The sequence below is a fragment of the Petaurus breviceps genome, unplaced genomic scaffold (genome assembly GCF_028583685.1).
Source record: "Petaurus breviceps papuanus isolate PSGF00001 unplaced genomic scaffold, PetGlider_PUasm1.0 178, whole genome shotgun sequence".
In the NCBI taxonomy this organism is placed as follows: Eukaryota; Metazoa; Chordata; class Mammalia; order Diprotodontia; family Petauridae; genus Petaurus; species Petaurus breviceps.
In genome coordinates, this window is record NW_027185777.1 from 14,307,761 (window position 1) to 14,324,565 (window position 16,805).

The 16,805-nt window shown below is 35.9% G+C and overlaps 1 protein-coding gene across 1 annotated transcript in view; it reads left to right on the forward strand.

Moving 5' to 3' along the window:
* Positions 1 to 16,363, forward strand: part of SPAG6 (sperm associated antigen 6) — a 79,739-nt gene extending 63,376 nt beyond the window's left edge. The window contains exons 10-12 of the mRNA XM_069086293.1: positions 599 to 715; positions 3,319 to 3,464; positions 16,031 to 16,363. Coding sequence (XP_068942394.1) covers positions 599 to 715; positions 3,319 to 3,464; positions 16,031 to 16,097 — 330 coding nt within the window. The 3' untranslated portion in view covers positions 16,098 to 16,363. The remainder of the gene's footprint in view (positions 1 to 598; positions 716 to 3,318; positions 3,465 to 16,030) is intronic.
* The last annotated feature ends 442 nt before the right edge of the window (positions 16,364 to 16,805 follow it).

A 16,805-nucleotide genomic window follows, 5' to 3' on the forward strand; every position in this document is an offset into this window, starting at 1 on the left:
GGGGCTACACTGAAGTTTTTGGAAGTCCAGCCACTGGACAAAGCCTATCTGCCTGGGACCATGCTGAAGCTCATGGTGGTTCTCAGAGCTAGAGTCTGTCAGTTCCCCTGGCTATACCAAGGCACGAAGAGTGTCCTGCTGTTGGTGTTTGTCTGTTCCACTGCACTGGAATCTCCTTCTCAACCAGTAATACTCTTGTTCTGTGGAATTCCAAGTTACTATTTTACCTTACCTTGTCAGGGATAGGGTTGATTACTTCCTATTTTGTTTTTAACATAGAAAAACCTTATCAATTTAGAAATATTTGAAGGGGAGTTATAATTTGGGCAAGTCATACATTTCTTTCTTTATAGATATTTTGAGTTCACTGTTATATAGAGTTTAAAATTTAACAAGAAAGAAATTGGTCAGATGATTTCATGTTAAATTAATCCAATATAACTCATGCTTCTCTCTGACATTTAAAAAAAAATGAAACACGGCTCCAGTTCAGACCAGGAAATTGATCTCACTTTCACATTCCAGGAATATAAGACATGAATTCTTGTTGAGATTTCATTATTGCTTACTGTCTATGTTTTTCTTTCTACCTCAACAGAGTAAAAAAGCTATTAAAAACATTCTCCAAAAATGCACATATCTACCAGCTCTTGAACCATTCCTGTATGATGCTCCTCCAAATATTTTGAAACATGTGGTTGGACAGTTCAGTAAGGTAAGTAAAATCTCTTCTTGCTTATAGTTGAAAGCAGAAAAAGATCATAGATGCACTGGATTTCAGAATAGAAACTAGGTTTACTTATGGATTGAGAGTATATATATATATATATATATATATATATATAGATAGAGAGAGAGAGAGAGAGAGAGAGAGAGAGAGAGGAAGAAATAGAGAGAGATGGAGAGATCGCTAGATAGATAGATAGATAGATAGATAGATAGATAGATAGATAGATAGATAGATAGATAGGTTATGTCTATAGACACTATCATTTAACCATTTGGGGAGAGAGAGCACAAGCTAGACAGACTGACAGAGCTGATAGACACAACGAATTTACAGAAGGCCTAGAATAGGGCCTTAGGGCATCCGTAGTATGGAGAAGGGATTTGGCAGATGATTCATCAAAAGAGACTGGAAAAGAACAATAAGACAGGTAAGAAGAGAACCAAGAGTCATGAAAAATCCAGAATAGTCTTCTGTACTTGAAGGCCTTCAGTGCTTGGGAACTCAGGGCCTCCCAAAGTAGTCAATTTGATTCCTAGTTCAGTATTTGGAACACTTCCCTCATATTGAGTTGAAATTTACATTCCTCTTATTCCTATCCATTGTTCTCATTTCTGCCTTCTGAAATCCACCAGAATGAGTCTAATTGCTCATTTATCACTCAGTTGCTCATGGTAGCCCTTCAAATATTTCAAGATAGCAATCAGTTCCTAAGATTTCCCTTTTTTCTGACTAAACATACTCAATGCTTTACCCTTTTCTTATATGATGTAATCTTGAATCCCCTTATCATCTTGATTAAGTAACTCTAGCATGGTTCCCATACCTGAATACAAAGCTCCACATGTTATCCGACTGGGACAATATAGGACATCTCTCATCTCCCTTGTTCTGGACATTCTCCTCATTTCCTCATTTAGGATAGGGCAGTCTTGGCCTTGTTGGCTTCCACATGGCAGTCGATGCTCATTGTTCCTATGGTTGTGATCTGTCAAACCCACCCATCCCTAGGGCTTGACACACTTAAGATGCGTAGCTGATTTTTAAACTGGGAAGTTGGGTCATATTACTTAGGGAAAGTGAGACAAGAGAAAGAATAGAATAATGGCTATCGGTAGGGAAGCTGATTTTCAGTAGAAAACAAAACAGGCCCCCTAACCACTGGGTATGGTGATATGACCTATTGCCTGCCCATCCAACTAGTTGTAGAGACTTTAAGCAGTGTAAGTGAAAAAGCAGCCAAATGTGTCAATGGCATATGCGTGTACAAAGTAAAGGACAGATCTGAGTCAAAAATGACTTTGTGGTTTTTTGCTTGGTAGGGTTGTGGAAGGAAGATGGGTGGTTTTGCATGTTGAGACACTGATGAAGCATTCTGTTCAAGAGACTCAGGGGAAAAAGTACACAAGTGGGTACATATATCCATGCACTGCCTGTATACCTGTAGGAACAGACACTTTCTTCATCCCAGGGCTAGGTTTTCATTCAGTGAAAAACAGATAATCAAGAATAGGTGAATTTACAAGAAACCTGTAAATAGACACAAAAAAATATTATGTCTTAGTCCTCCTGTAGACCTGGAGCTATATGACTTTTTTTTTTTGGTGGGAGCCATTTGTTATACCTTTAGTGATATAATGTTGGCCTGAAAAAGGCAGTGCTCCCCTGCTCCCTTTTTTTTAGGGGCAACTTCTTTGAATCTTATCTGTGAGGGATGCCCATTAAATGGGGAATGGCTGAACAAGTGGTGGTATATGATTGTGATGGAATGCTATTGTGCTGTAAGACATGATGAGCAGGGTAATTTCAGAAAAACCTGGAAAGTCTTACATGAACCGATACAGAGTGAAGTGAGTGGAACCAGGAGACCATTGTACACAGTAACAGCAACATTGCACAATGAGTGATTTAGCTACTCTAAGCAATACAATGATCTAAGACAATCCCAAAGGACTGACTCATGGTGAAAACTGCCATTGACCTCCAGAGAAAGAAATAATGGAGTCTGAAGGCAGATCAGAGCATACAATGTTTTTTTTTTAAACTTACTTTATTTATTTGGTTTGTTTTCTTCCCAAAATGACTAATATAGAAATATGTTTTTTTTCATGATTGCACATGTATAATATATTAGATTGCTTACTGTCTCAGGGAGGGGAAAGGGGAGAGAATTTGGAACTCAAAGGTTTTTTAAATTAATGTTAAAATTGTTTTTACATGTAACTGGGGGAAATATTTTAAAATCTTATCTATTAAATATGGAAATATATTTTATATGAACTCACATGTATAATCAACATATTGTCTTCTCAAAGGGTGAGGGAGGGGGGAAGGAAAGAATTTGGAACTCAAAAATTTTTTTTAATTGAATACTAATTTTTTTAATGTAGGAAATATTTATTTCATTAAATAAAAAATACTCAAAAAAGAAAAATCGTATCAGCAAGCTTAGTCTCATTATTCCATTGACATCTTGGTTTTAGCTTTATTTTTACTTCCTTCTGAACATTGGGAATAGTAATGACCTAATAGTGCTTGAGGGTCCTGTAAAAGAAGAACTGAAGTCTTAATTGTATCCCTTCCTTTTCTAGGTACTGCCCCATGATAGCAAAGCACGGAGACTTTTTGTTACAAGTGGTGGTCTTAAAAAGGTTCAAGAGATAAAGGCAGAACCTGGATCACTTCTTCAAGAGTACATCAACAATATTAACAATTGTTACCCAGAAGAAATAGTGAGGTGGGAAAGATGGATTACTAGTCATTCACAATGGCAACATTGTACTGCTCTTTTCAAACTTTTATTTTCTATTCACTGCTTCCAACTGGGGAATCTGATATGTTGCATGAGATCTGTATATGTATCTCTTTCCTCTCTCACCCCTTCTTTTCTTTGTCAAAAATGATTTCGTTAAAAATCATTCACAAGTCAATGTGGACACTATTAAAATAGTCCTTTGCTCATTTAGCCGGTGTTCCATAAACAATACCCCGGATGTATCGTTCAAATTAAATTAATAAAGTACATAGCAGGTTCAATTTAAACTTCCTTAAAATTGTGATTGTCTGGTTGCAAAAGGCCCATGATATTTAAATTCATTTTCCTCCTTGTCCTGTATGTCCCTTCTTTGCATAATGCTCATATTGACTTCAAAGGAAGCTTCCCAAGTAAAAAAGATATTGAGCATAGGAAAGAACAGACCTACTAGTTAGGTACCAAGAAATTAAATAATGCTGTTGATTATATGCAAGATCCCTACAGTCATATGGTAGGGAATTTTTTTCTAGATTAATGTAAATGTAATATAGTATAATTCACACTTCTCATTTATTGTTAGTGATAATTATCTGCATTTAGCTTAGCTTAGGATAACATTGATTTTAATAGCACCAAAAATTATCCTCGATATTGTGATTTGATTTTTGCACCATCATAATTTGCTAGTCATTCCCAAAGAGCAAATTATGGATTTTGGAGGGTTCCATTGAGTAGGGTCCTGGATAGTGTGTGAAGGAGTGCCCCTGAACTCTTTCAAAGCTGAAGAGCAGGCACCAATCTGTGCTGGTAGGGAGAATTCCAGCATCGGCAATTCCCTAAACCAATGGAATCACAGGTGTGGTAAAAACCAATTTTCAGTAATACAGACATGATCTGTTAACATTATCATAGGATCATAGATTGAGAGCTTGAAGGCCCTTAGAGACAATCTAATCCAACCTATTATTTTCTAATGAGGAAAATGAGACAAAGAAAGATTTTTGTGATTCACACCAGGTCATATGAGTAGTAAAATAGGAGATCCAGTCCATGAACCCAAGACTCTTAACACAGGGCCATGATTGCAAGGATCTTTCTTATTCTTTAAGAACAAATGATGAACATTGGGGGTTCATCTGATTACAAGCCTCTAAGAATGAGTTTAATTATCTTAAATTAAAGGAGCAAGTAATAAAATGTAAAACATCTGTTGAAGAGAAAAATTAAGAAGTTGTTATCATTACCTATTAAGAACCATACATATTTCTGAAGCCATCAGAAATGCTGCTGCCTTGCAGACCGGGACCAAAAGCAACAACTCACCCCTAAATCCCAGTTGTTCTCCAATGCAGTTTACTACCACTAGAACTACAGCTACTGCTGCTTTGCTATTACTGCTGCTGCTACTACCATTACATTAATATAGCACCTACTATGTGCCACTGTACTAATCTTTTTTTTTTTTTTTAAGCAATTGGGGTTAAGTAACTTGCTCAAGGTTACACGGCCAGGTGTTTCTGGGTGGGTGCTAAGTGTCTGAGCCCAGATTCGATCTCCAGGTCTTCTCAACACTGGAGCCGGTGCTCTTACTCGCTGTGCTACCTGGCTCCCCCCACTGTACTAATCTTGATCTTCATCACAACTTTGGAAAGTAGGTGATGTTATTATTCCCATTTTACAGGTGAGGAAGCTAAGGCAAGCAGAGGTTAAGTGACTTGTCCAGAGGCATCATCTGAAGTCATGTATTCCTGACTCCAGATCTAGCACTCTATTCACCACACCACCTAGATGCCTATATAAATATAAAAGTATAAATATAAGTATAATTTCTGGGAAAAACAATTAAAGAAATGGAAAAGTCTCTTTACAATACTAATACTTGAAGAAAGATTTTAATTGAGTCATAGTAGAAAAATGACAGTTCTAGCATGGTAGAATTTAATCTAGTACTTTTGTCAATGGATCATTGTATATCATTGATATCACCTATGCTATGAGCCAAGATGGCTTTTGGATATTTATTTACTTGCTATCACCTAACTAATTGGTAATCATCCAACTCTTTCAGTATCTGAACCCAAACATTAAAGTTTACCAAAGGGCTACTTATAGATAAACGAAAATTAGATTATCAAACAAAGTGACCAAATCAGAAAATTAAACATTCTCATATTTATGCCATTAGGCAATGCTTGAAAATTATTTGGCAACACAAACAATTTTAAAAGAAAAAAGATTTATGATGCTCATTAAGCTAACAAACTTAGGAATCAGCTATGGACTCTCATATGTTTCCCCATGGCATGTTGTAGGCAAATGCAGTTTCTCGATCATGATTAACTAAAATTATTTCTATCCCACACACTTGTCTTTCAAACAGACTGAAAACTGATGAACAGGACCCCAAGAAAAGCTATCGGAAGGGCTTATTAACTAACATTTCCCCCCTTTTTTATAACTTTATTTTGTTCTGAATGATCAAATATGTCACCAAAACCAGCATTTACTTATACAAGTTAGAACATAAGAAGTAGATTTGTATGCGAAATTATGATTCTTTGTTCCATACAGCTTGCGTTTTTTGAAAATGTAGAAAAAATTCAACATTACTTTAAAGAACTGCCCTGCTTGTCTTTCCTTCCTTTTGAACTTACTCCTGTTTTCTATTGTGTGTTTAAAACAAAATATGTCAATGACCCTCTTTTATTCCTTTTTCCTTTGGGCATCATCATTGCTAACTTTTCACCCTTTCTCATCCTTCCCCCATTAAAAAATAAAGCAAACTAAAACTCTTGTAACGAATATAATAATCAAGGAAAACAAACCCACACAGTGGCCATATCCAGAAAATGTACATCTCATCTGGAATCTTGAGCTCATTGCTCCTCATCAGGAGGTGGAGAGAATATTTTATTGTCATTCTTCTCTAGTGGTTTTTATTTTTGCTTTGATTGCTTTGAAAATTTGCTTTGAAACTGAAAATTGAAAAATTGCTTTGATCAGGGTTCTTAACTCTTCCAAAGTTCTTTTACTTTATAGTATTGTCACTGAAGCAAGTAGGTGGATAGAGTGAAGGACCTGGAGTCAGAAAGACCTAAGTTAAGATCCAGCTTCAAGATACTTACTAGTTGTGTGATACTGGGGCAAGTCCTTTAATCTCTGTCTGCCTCAGTTTCCTCACCTGTAAAATGAGGATAACAACAGCACTTAACCCTCAGGGTTGTTGCAAGGGTAAAATGATGTAACAGTTATAAAGTAATTTGTAAACCTTAAAGTGTTTTATAAATGCCAGCTACTAAATTGTTCTCTTTCTACTAACTCTATTATGTATCTTTCTGCAAGTCTTCTGATGATTCTCTGAAACTATCCCTTTCACCATTTCTTAAGATTTTGCAAATTTTCTTAAGATGATGCAAAGGTGTTACATTTCATTCACATACCATAATTTGTTTAATCATTATCCAATTATTGGCCAACCCCTAGTTCTTTGTTACAATAAAATAGAACTGCTAAAATATTTTTGTGCGTATGGGTCCTTTTCCTTTCTTTGGAGTATAAACATAGCTGTGCTATTACTAGGTCAAAGGGTATGCCAAATTTAATGTCTTTAGTGGTATTTCAAAGTTCTTTCCAGAATGGCTAAATCAATTCCTAATTCCCTAATAGTGCCTATCTGTCCTGAAACTCTTCAACAATTATGAATTTTCATTTTTGGCAACTTCTTCATTCTTATCTAGTTCAGATAAGAGGGAAATTCATCGAATACCTGCTATCCCTGACCCCTACTCCAAATTTGCATATTCTTCTCCTCTTGAACCCTAATTATGAGAAACAGTAAGTTCTACCCTCTTCTTTTTCCTCTCTACACTATAACTTTCCTTTTATCTTCTCTTTTCTTTTCTCTCTTAAAACCATCAGAAAAGAACCAATCCATCCACATATGATTCCCCCCAATGCCCTTTGAAGACATTATGGATCTGAAGGAACGCATTTCTTCTCTTGGTATTAGAATGTTAGCATTTCCTCATTGTATACTCCAAATTGTTCAAATAAGTTTAATTTTTTTTAGTTTCTACTCATTTACATTTCAAAGTGTCTACTCACTTTATATTGCCACTGGACCCAGATGGTTCTGGAAGAGAGAGTAAGGCTGGTAACTCTGCACAGGCTTTACTCACTTAAATCCAACTCACAAGTCATGGCATCACCTTCCTGTTGCCATGTTCCTCTTTGAGAATGAAAGACAAATGACAACAACAACTCACTTTATAGTTGCTTTCTGGTCAGAAATGCTTAAATGTTCATTTTTCTTCCTTTGTGCAGGGTAAGTTATTCTTGCTTATAAGTCTTTCTCTTTTGTTTTTTGGAATATTGTATTCCAAGATCAATTCACAATTGTAAAAGAAGCTGGCAGGTCTTGTGTGATGCTGACTGTAGTTCCTCATTTGAATTATTTCTTTCTGGTTGCTTGTAATATTTTTTATTTGACCTGGAAACTCTGGATATTGTTTATGACATTCCTGGGACTTTTCCTTTGAGGCATTCTTTCAGGGTGTGATTGGTGCATTCTTTCTATTTTTACTTGCCCCCTCGTTCAATAGGCAATTTTTACTTTTCATTTTTTAAAATATAATGTCCAGGATTTAAGAAAAATGAAACTCTAATGCTATCCAATCATTCTTAAATTATCCCTATTTGACCCATTTTCTAGTTCCATTTGATAGCAGATGTCTTATATTTTCTTTTTTTTCAATTTTTTTATTTTGTTCTACTATTTTTTGCTATCATAGATTTGTTGATTTCTGTTTGGCCTATTCTCATTTTTTAGAGAGTCCCTTGCTTGGGAAAAGTTTATCACTTTATGTTCTAAGATCTTTATTCTCCTTCCATGTCTTCCTTCCAGAGCTTTTATTTTATATTTTTATTTCACTTCACTTATTCTAGATATTCATGTAATCCCTGTCGAAAATTCATTTTTTTCCCTTTGAATCTCTGCTTCCAGTTATTATGTAGTTATTTACTTTTTCTAGGTAAGATGTTTGTGTATATATGTACCTACAATGATTCTTTAAGTTACCAATGTCTTTTTCTGCTTAATCATATCTCCATGCCTAGCTCTCCCTGTTGGTATTAAGTGGGTGGTTGGTTCTACTTGACCTCAACCTGGGTCATCTTGGTTCATGCACTCAATTTCCAGGAAATGTCTTTGCTAAAAATGCAGGTAGATTTTAGGTCCTCCTGAATACTTGGAGCATAAGGTCTTTAGGAACTTCTATGGTTTCTTGGAGTTCCTTGGGCCTGAGATGTCTTGGTCTGAGCACTGCAGAGTAGGACTGAGGCTTCCATTCTCAATTTCACTGAGTTTCAGACCACCCTATGGATTTCTCAGGGAAACTTCTATGGAGTCTTGCAGGCTATAGGTGTTTATGGCTTTACCGGGAAGACTTCATCTTATTTGTTTGTGTTGGTGTCATCTTTTCTTGTGTGGCCATTTTCTTAGTGTTAATGGGCTTCTGGCTGACTTTTTCTTCAGATCTGTAATGAATGGATAAAGTCATTTACTCTAGTTTTTCAATGGATTTCTTTTTTAATTATTTTTATTTTATTTTTAATTAAATATTTCCCAATTACATGTAAATTTTTAAAAAATCATTTAAAAAATTTTGAATTCTAAATTCTGTCCCCCCACCCTTGAAAAGGCAAGCACTGTGATTTCAGTCATGCATCTGAGGTCATGCAAAACATGTTTCCATATTAGCCACGTTGCAAAAAAACCCCAAACCCCCACAATCCAACAAAACCAACAAAACACAAAGAGAATGAAATAATAAAAGTAAAGAACATTGAAAAAGTATGCTTCAATCCTTATTCAGAGTTCATCAGTTCTCTCTGTGGAGATGGATAGCATTTTTCATCATGGGTTCTTTGAAATGTCTTGGATCATTGTCTTGATCAGAGTAGTTAAGTCTTTCACAGTGGATCATCTTTTCAATGTTGCTTTTACTGTGTACAATGTTCTTCCGGTTCTGCTCACTTCACTTTGAGATCATGTAAATCTTCTAAGGTTTTTCTGAACCCTTGCTTGTCATTTCTTATATAGCACATTCCATTACAATCATATGCTATAACTAAGTCAGTCATTCTCCAATTACTGGTTATCCCATCGATTTCCAATTCTTTGCCACCAGAAAATATTTTTTGCTGCTAAAAATATATTTGTACAAATAGGTCCTTTACACTTTTCTTCAGTCTCTTTGGGATACAACCCTAGAACAGGTATTGCTAAGTCAACAGGTATGCACAGTTTTATAGCCCTTTGGGCACAGTTCCAAACTGTTCTCCACCAAAGGTGCATTAGTGTCCCAATTTTTCCACATTCCCTCCAGCATTTGTCATTTTCCTTTTCTCTCATGTTAGCCAATCTGATAGATGTGAAAGTGATATCTCAGAATTGTTTTATTCTGCATTTCTCTAATCATAAGAGATTTATATTTTCATATGACTATAGATAGCTTGGATATTTTCTTCTGAAAACAGCCTGTTCATACTCTTGGACCATTTATCAACTGGAGAATGGCTCTTATTTTTTATAAATTTAACTCAGTTCCCTATATATTTCAGAAATGAGACCTTTATCAGAGAAAATTGATACAGATTTTTCCTCATTTTCCTATTTTCCATCTAAATTTGGTTGCACTAGTTTTGTTTGTTCAAAGGTCTTTTAATTTCCTGTAATCAGAATGATCTATTTTACTTCCCATAACACTATCAATATCTTGTTTAATCATAAACTCTTTCCTTATCCATATATCTGATAGGTACATTTTTGCATGCTTTCCTAATTTACTTTTGATATCACCCTTTAGGTATAAATCATTTAACCATTTTGACCATATTTTGGTATAAGGTATGAGATGTTGATCTATGCTTTTGTTGTAGTTCAGTTGTTTCCCTCTCTATATAACCCAATGGAGGTTATCTATAGGGTTTTCTTGGCAAAGATACTGGAGTGGTTTCCATTTCTTTCTTTAATATGTCCCCATTTTAAAGATGAGTAACTGAGGTAAATAGGGGCTAAGTGACTTAACACTTGAGTTAAGTTAGTAAGTGCTTGAGACTATATTTGAACTCAGATCTTCCAGACTCCAGGCCTGGTGCTCTATTCATTATTCCATCTCACTACCCCTTCAAACTATGCCTAGGTCCTGACAAACTGCTTTCCACTTTTTCCAGCAATTTTCATCAAATATTCAATACATATCCAAAAAGCTTAGATTTTCAGATTTAACAAACACTAGATTACTATGGTTATTTACTACTGTGTATTATGTACCTAATCAATTCCACTGATTTACCACTTTATTTCTTAGCCAGTACCAAACTGTTTTGGTATATTGTTTGAAATCTAGAACTGCTAGGTCACCTTTCTTATTTTTTCATTGACTCCCTTGATATTCTTGACCTTTGGATCTCCCAGATGTATTTTGTTACCATTTTTTCTAGCTCTATAAAATACTTCTTTTTTAGTTTGATTGGGAGGGCACTGAATAAGTAAGCTAACTTAGACAGATTTGTTATTTTTATTATATTAGCTCTGCCTACCCATGAGCAATTAATATCTCTCCAGTTGTTTAGATCTGTCTTTATTTGTGTGAAAAGTGTTTTGTAATTGTGTTAATGTAATCCCTAGGTTAGTCTTGGCAAGTAGATGCCCAAGTATTTTATAGTGTCTGTAGTTATTTTAAGTAGAATTGTGCTATCTTTTCCTGGTGGGGTTTTTTTTTTGTAAAATATAGAAATGTTGATGAAATACTTATATTGGTTTATTTTATATCCTGAAACTTTGCTGAAGTTGTTAATTATTTCAATTAGTTTCTGAGTCGATTCTCTAAGTGCATTGTTGGTCTATCATTTTCAAAGAGGACTAATGACATCATAGGTGATGTCTTGCACATGACTGGATTTAAGTGAGGCAGAGTTGCACAAAGTCAACCTCACTCTCTCTTCCTAAGTTATTGAAGTCCAGTGGCAAGACAAAAGTCAAGATGACTGGTGATGTCCCATGATGCAGTGGATGACCTTGGCATCTTCAATGTCTGACCAAGCTCAAAGGGCTCCGCATGCCTGCTTCAGCCACCCTTATGTCTGTTGGAACAAATCATTCCCATCTGCCCATTCCACTGGGGGAAGTCTTCACATGCTTGATATAGACATTCCTCTAACCAACCAACTGGTTTGAGGTTACCCTCAACCTGCTGAGAAGGCTTGCCTGGGTGTGGTCACTGCACATGGTATAGCTTCTCGGAGCCACAGATAAGAGTGAATCTGGTGAACACCAAGAAAGGATGAGCAGCTCTGATTAGGGCTTGGCAAGCTTTTATACCAAGCGTGCTAGTCATCCTGACTACTGCATACACCAGTCATATTATCTTCAAAGGATTGTTTCCTCGTTGCCTATTTTTATTCCTTCCATTTCTTTTTCTTGTCTCATTGCTGTGGCTAGAAATTCTAGTCAATATAAAAAGCAGTGGTGATCTTATTAGAAAAGCTTAAAGTTTATCCCCATTTCAGATAATGTTTGCTCTTTCTTTTAGATAGATTGTTGCTGTTGTTCTCTTGTTTTGGTCACATCCAATTCTGTGGCTCTGTGGACCTCCTATGGGGTTTTCTTGGCAAGATACTGGAGTGATTTGCCATTACCTTCTCTAGTGGCAAATAGAGGATAAGTGACTTGCCCAAGGTTACACAGCTAGAAAGTTTCTGAGGCTGGATTTGAATTCAGGTCTTCCTGATTCCAAGTTCCCTGCTCTAATCACTGTAGCACCTAGTTGATAACTATATAGATAGACACTACTTATATTAAGAAAGCTTTCGGGTGGCCAGGTGGCTCAGGGAGTAAGAGCACCGGCTCCAGTGTCGGGATGACCTGGGGATCAAATCCAGGCGCTGATACTTAGCACCACACCCAGAAATAACTGGCCGTGTAACCTTGGGCAAGTTACTTAACCCCGATTGCTTTAAAAAAAAAAAAAGAAAGCTTTCATTGATTTCTATGCTTTCTAGTGGTGTTGGGTTTTTTTTTTAAATAAGAATGGGAATTGTATTTTGTCAAATGCTTTTTCTACATCTATTGATAAAATCATGTGATTTTGTTGTCATTGTTATTGATATTGTCAATTATGCTGATAGTTTTTCTTATTTGAATCAGCTCTGAATTCCATGTTGACCACCATCTAACTCATATCCTGATGGAGATAGCCCAGGACCCTAAACTTAATAGCCTTTGAGACTTTGGAATAGTAATGTTTCCAGCCTACAGTGTCAAATGTTTTAACATCAGAAACTTCTATTATTGTATTAATGGAAATGACATTTAAAGAAGAAACATCGCCATCTGTTTAGCTTCTGGGACCCTAAGATTCATGGGACCTTTCCATCTGACTTGCAGCTGAAACCTTCCATATGCTTTGCCCCCCTCCCTAGAATGTGAATTCCATGAGAACATGTATTGTCTTACTTTTCTATTTGAATCTCCAGCACTTAACACAATCTTTGCACATAGTAAGCAATTAACAAATTCTTCATTCATTCATTCCAATTTTCCTGACATTTTTAAAGGATATAGCTGGTTTGGGAGTAGAGAGAATGTCAGTGATAGGGGAAAAAAACTTTTTAAAAAATTGGCCTCAGTACATTCCCCCTTGTTTTTCCTTCTGTTCAAGCATCTAATATCTATGAGAGTATTCTCTACTAAAGTCCTGCTCAAATGATTACTTATGATATGAAGCTGATCTCAGTTTCTCAAAATCCATGCCAGTGAGTATAAAGTTTGGCAGATCCTATCATACCAGAACGGTTTGGACTGAAGGACAAGTAAAAGGACTTTATGTCTTTCATTGACTCGATCCAGCCCACTGAAATTCAGAGTTAATTACCTTGAGATTGGTCACTTAGGAAGGAACTTATGAAGACAAACTCTTTGAGGTGGTAAGGGGTTAATCTCCAATCTGTGCTGGTGAAAAGTGTGACTACCCACAGATGAAATCATGGCTTTAAATAAAAAGCATTAACATGTATGGGAATATCAAATTTGAAGGGCATATTACATTGGTGGAATAGTTGAAGGATACCACTTGAATATTCATAGTCTTCCTATTGGCTTTATTTTTAGGATAAGAATCTATCAGATGTTTAATATATACTTGTCTATATTAATATAAATCTTTTTTTTTAAATTCGATGAAACATGGCTTTTGCTAGATTTGGATTTCTTAAGTTTTAAAAACAGAGGTCTCCTATCTTTTCCTGGTAGGCTAATTTTGATTTCCTCCAACTTCTGGACATGATGACTTGAAGTACGAAATAATGTTGATATTGTAGTCTGCCCCCAGAAGTGAGAAGGAAGGCTTCCAGAAACACTCTTCTCCTCACTAAGGATTCTTGAGACTCAGTGGGGCACATGAACTCCTCCCCCCCTCATTAAAAAAATAAATCTGTTGGAATTCTCCCATTGATCTTATTCTTGACAGACACATGCAGTGCAGGAGGTGGGAGTATATTTTAAATATTGTGCCCACTGTAAGGAGAGCATAGTCAGATATAAGCTATAAATTTCTCTGTAAATACTTCAAAGGGGCCTACTGCTGAAGGAAATTTTTCAAGGATTGGAAGATTTTAAGGATACATTTCCCAGGGGAGACCTTTTTACAATGGATGCCTCCAGGCATTCAATTGAGAAAAATGTAGTGATGTTTTTGTTAACTTTATCTTGAAAAATTGTTTTAAAAAAAGAGTAGTCAAACGTAAATTATGTGACTTTTTTTATTGGGTCAAACATCTGAGGATAGAGAAAGGTAAAAAGAAAACAAAACATATCCACTATATTTAGGTTTTGTCTAGGGAAAATAACTTAGTTTGACTTGCCCTTCTTGAATTGCTGCTATTTTCAAGGGGATATTGAAGAACTAGTTACTTTTTGCAACCTCTCATTCTTCATGTTCCCCCAAGTCTCATTTTTCTTGGTGGGATATAATATAATAAGAGATAATAAGAGATAATAAGTGATAATATAATAAGAGATGGTGAGATAGAGCAGTGGACAGAGTGGAGGCTTGGAGGCTGAGAAGACCTGAGTTTAAATACAACATCTGACATTTACTAGCTCAGTGACCCCAGGAAAGTCACTTAAACTCTGTCTTCCCCAGTTTCCTCACTCTAGGATGCAGTCAGGTGTGGAAGTTCATAGAATAGAGATCTTGGAGTCAAAAAGACCTGAGTTTGGGGCAGCTAGATGGCGCAGTGAATACAGCACTGGCCCTGGAGCCAGGAGGACCTAAGTTCAAACTCAGCCTCAGACACTTCTCACAAAACTTCCAATGTCATTTAACCCCAATTGCCCTACCTTCCCCCCTCCAAAAAAAGGACCTGAGTTCAAGTCTTGCCTCAGACACTTACGAGCTGTGTTACCTTGGGGGTCAAGTCATTTGAGTTTTGTCTGCCTCAGTTTCCTCCTCTATAATATAGGGCTTATAATAGCACCTACTTAGAAGGGTTGTTGTGAGGATCAAAGAAGACAATATTTGTAAGACTCAGCATAATGCTTGGCACATAATGGCACTCAATAAATACTTGTTTTTAAGAAAGTAAGTACCTTTTATAGATTTATCTTCTACTTAGTCTTCAAAGTTTTATTTACCACTGTTTTCTGAGCACATATTCATGTCATATGAAGCCATTTTATCATAAAATATCAGGCTGCTCCCTGATAAATTAATTTAAAAAAAAATCATGTTGTTATAAGATTAATTCTAGGAAAGCATAAATTCATACTTCTCTAGACTTGTTCAAGAACTGCCTAACAGAGATGATATATTTTGTAGTTTATGAGATGAGCAATTTGTAAACTAGCTGTTTATTATAGTCTTTTTCTCTTATCTCAGAACATTTGTAAATGACAATTATTTATTAATGAAAAATTTTTAAATGGGTTCAGTTATTCTAAAGCAGTTTCTTAAAAACAAAATATATACCCAGAAATATTTGAGTTTTAGGGACAAGCTGTGCTCTAATTAACTAAAGCATGGGTTGGGAATTGTTTCTAGGCCAGTAAGAATGACCAAGTTGGTAGGCTATGTTACACCGGACTGTCTCTCTTATGAAAAGAAAGCCAATAGATAAAATTATTAAAGTCACATCAGTCATTTGGTGTAAGAGAAATAAGGTTACTATAATAAAACATTGCCATTGGATAGACAGTCTCTTGATTTGAAAATATCTCCTCCTTGCTGTGACATTTATTTTCTTAAATAGTTTGCCATTTATCTGATTCAAGTTGGTCATTATTCTGAGACTGTGTTTTATTCACTGGTATTCTCTTAAGTTATGCATAAAGTATTACTGGAGAATAATTATGCAGAATTCTCGAGGGTATATTTGAGGTTTGTCTTAAGGAATAATTTCAGATAAATATACCTGATATGGATGAATCTTTTTCTACCTAGCATATTAGATGTATTCACAAGAATCTAATGGGAAATTTTCTTTTTCAGGTATTACTCCCCTGGATATTCAGAGACACTTCTGCAGAGGGTGGACAGCTATCAGCCTCTTATATAAGCAGGATCATATCAATAGAATTTCCATTTACAGGAGATCTTTTATGGATTATAAATGTTAAAGCTCTTGTTAAATGATTGAAATAAGTACATCCTCAATTTATTCATTTGAAATTCGTAGTCACTAGGATTAATTTTTTCTTGCTTTTTTTCGAGTCATAGAATACTGCTAAAAATGGAATTACTAAGTGATACACAATTCACAGTCGTTTGTACATACAAGATTTTCCTCTAAAGCAAAATAAAAAGGCATTAGAAGGTCTCAAAGTGTCCATTAATATTGCGACAAAAATAAAACTACCAGGCTGTTGGGTGGGCAATGGGTTTACATTCAGATTCAGAGAACCTGTGGACAGAGTTTTAGAGATCTCCCGAAGAGTTCTCTAAAGTGCACTGGACAGAAGTTAATAAGCCTGGAGGGGGTTAGAGGTGGGGGATGGTTATATAAAATAGCCTTCTAACCTTGGGAACAGAAGGGAACATGCATTTATATAGCACCTACCATGTGACTATGGATAGGCATATTTTATAAATTTGATCTTCGCAATAACCCTGTGAGGTATATGCTATTATTTCACTCATTTTATAGTTGAAGAAACTGACTTGCCCAGGATCACATGACTAGCAAGTATCTGGGGCTGGATTTGAACTCAGGTCTTCCTGACACCAGGTCCAGCACTATCTCCCTTATGCCACCCCTAGAGGCCTC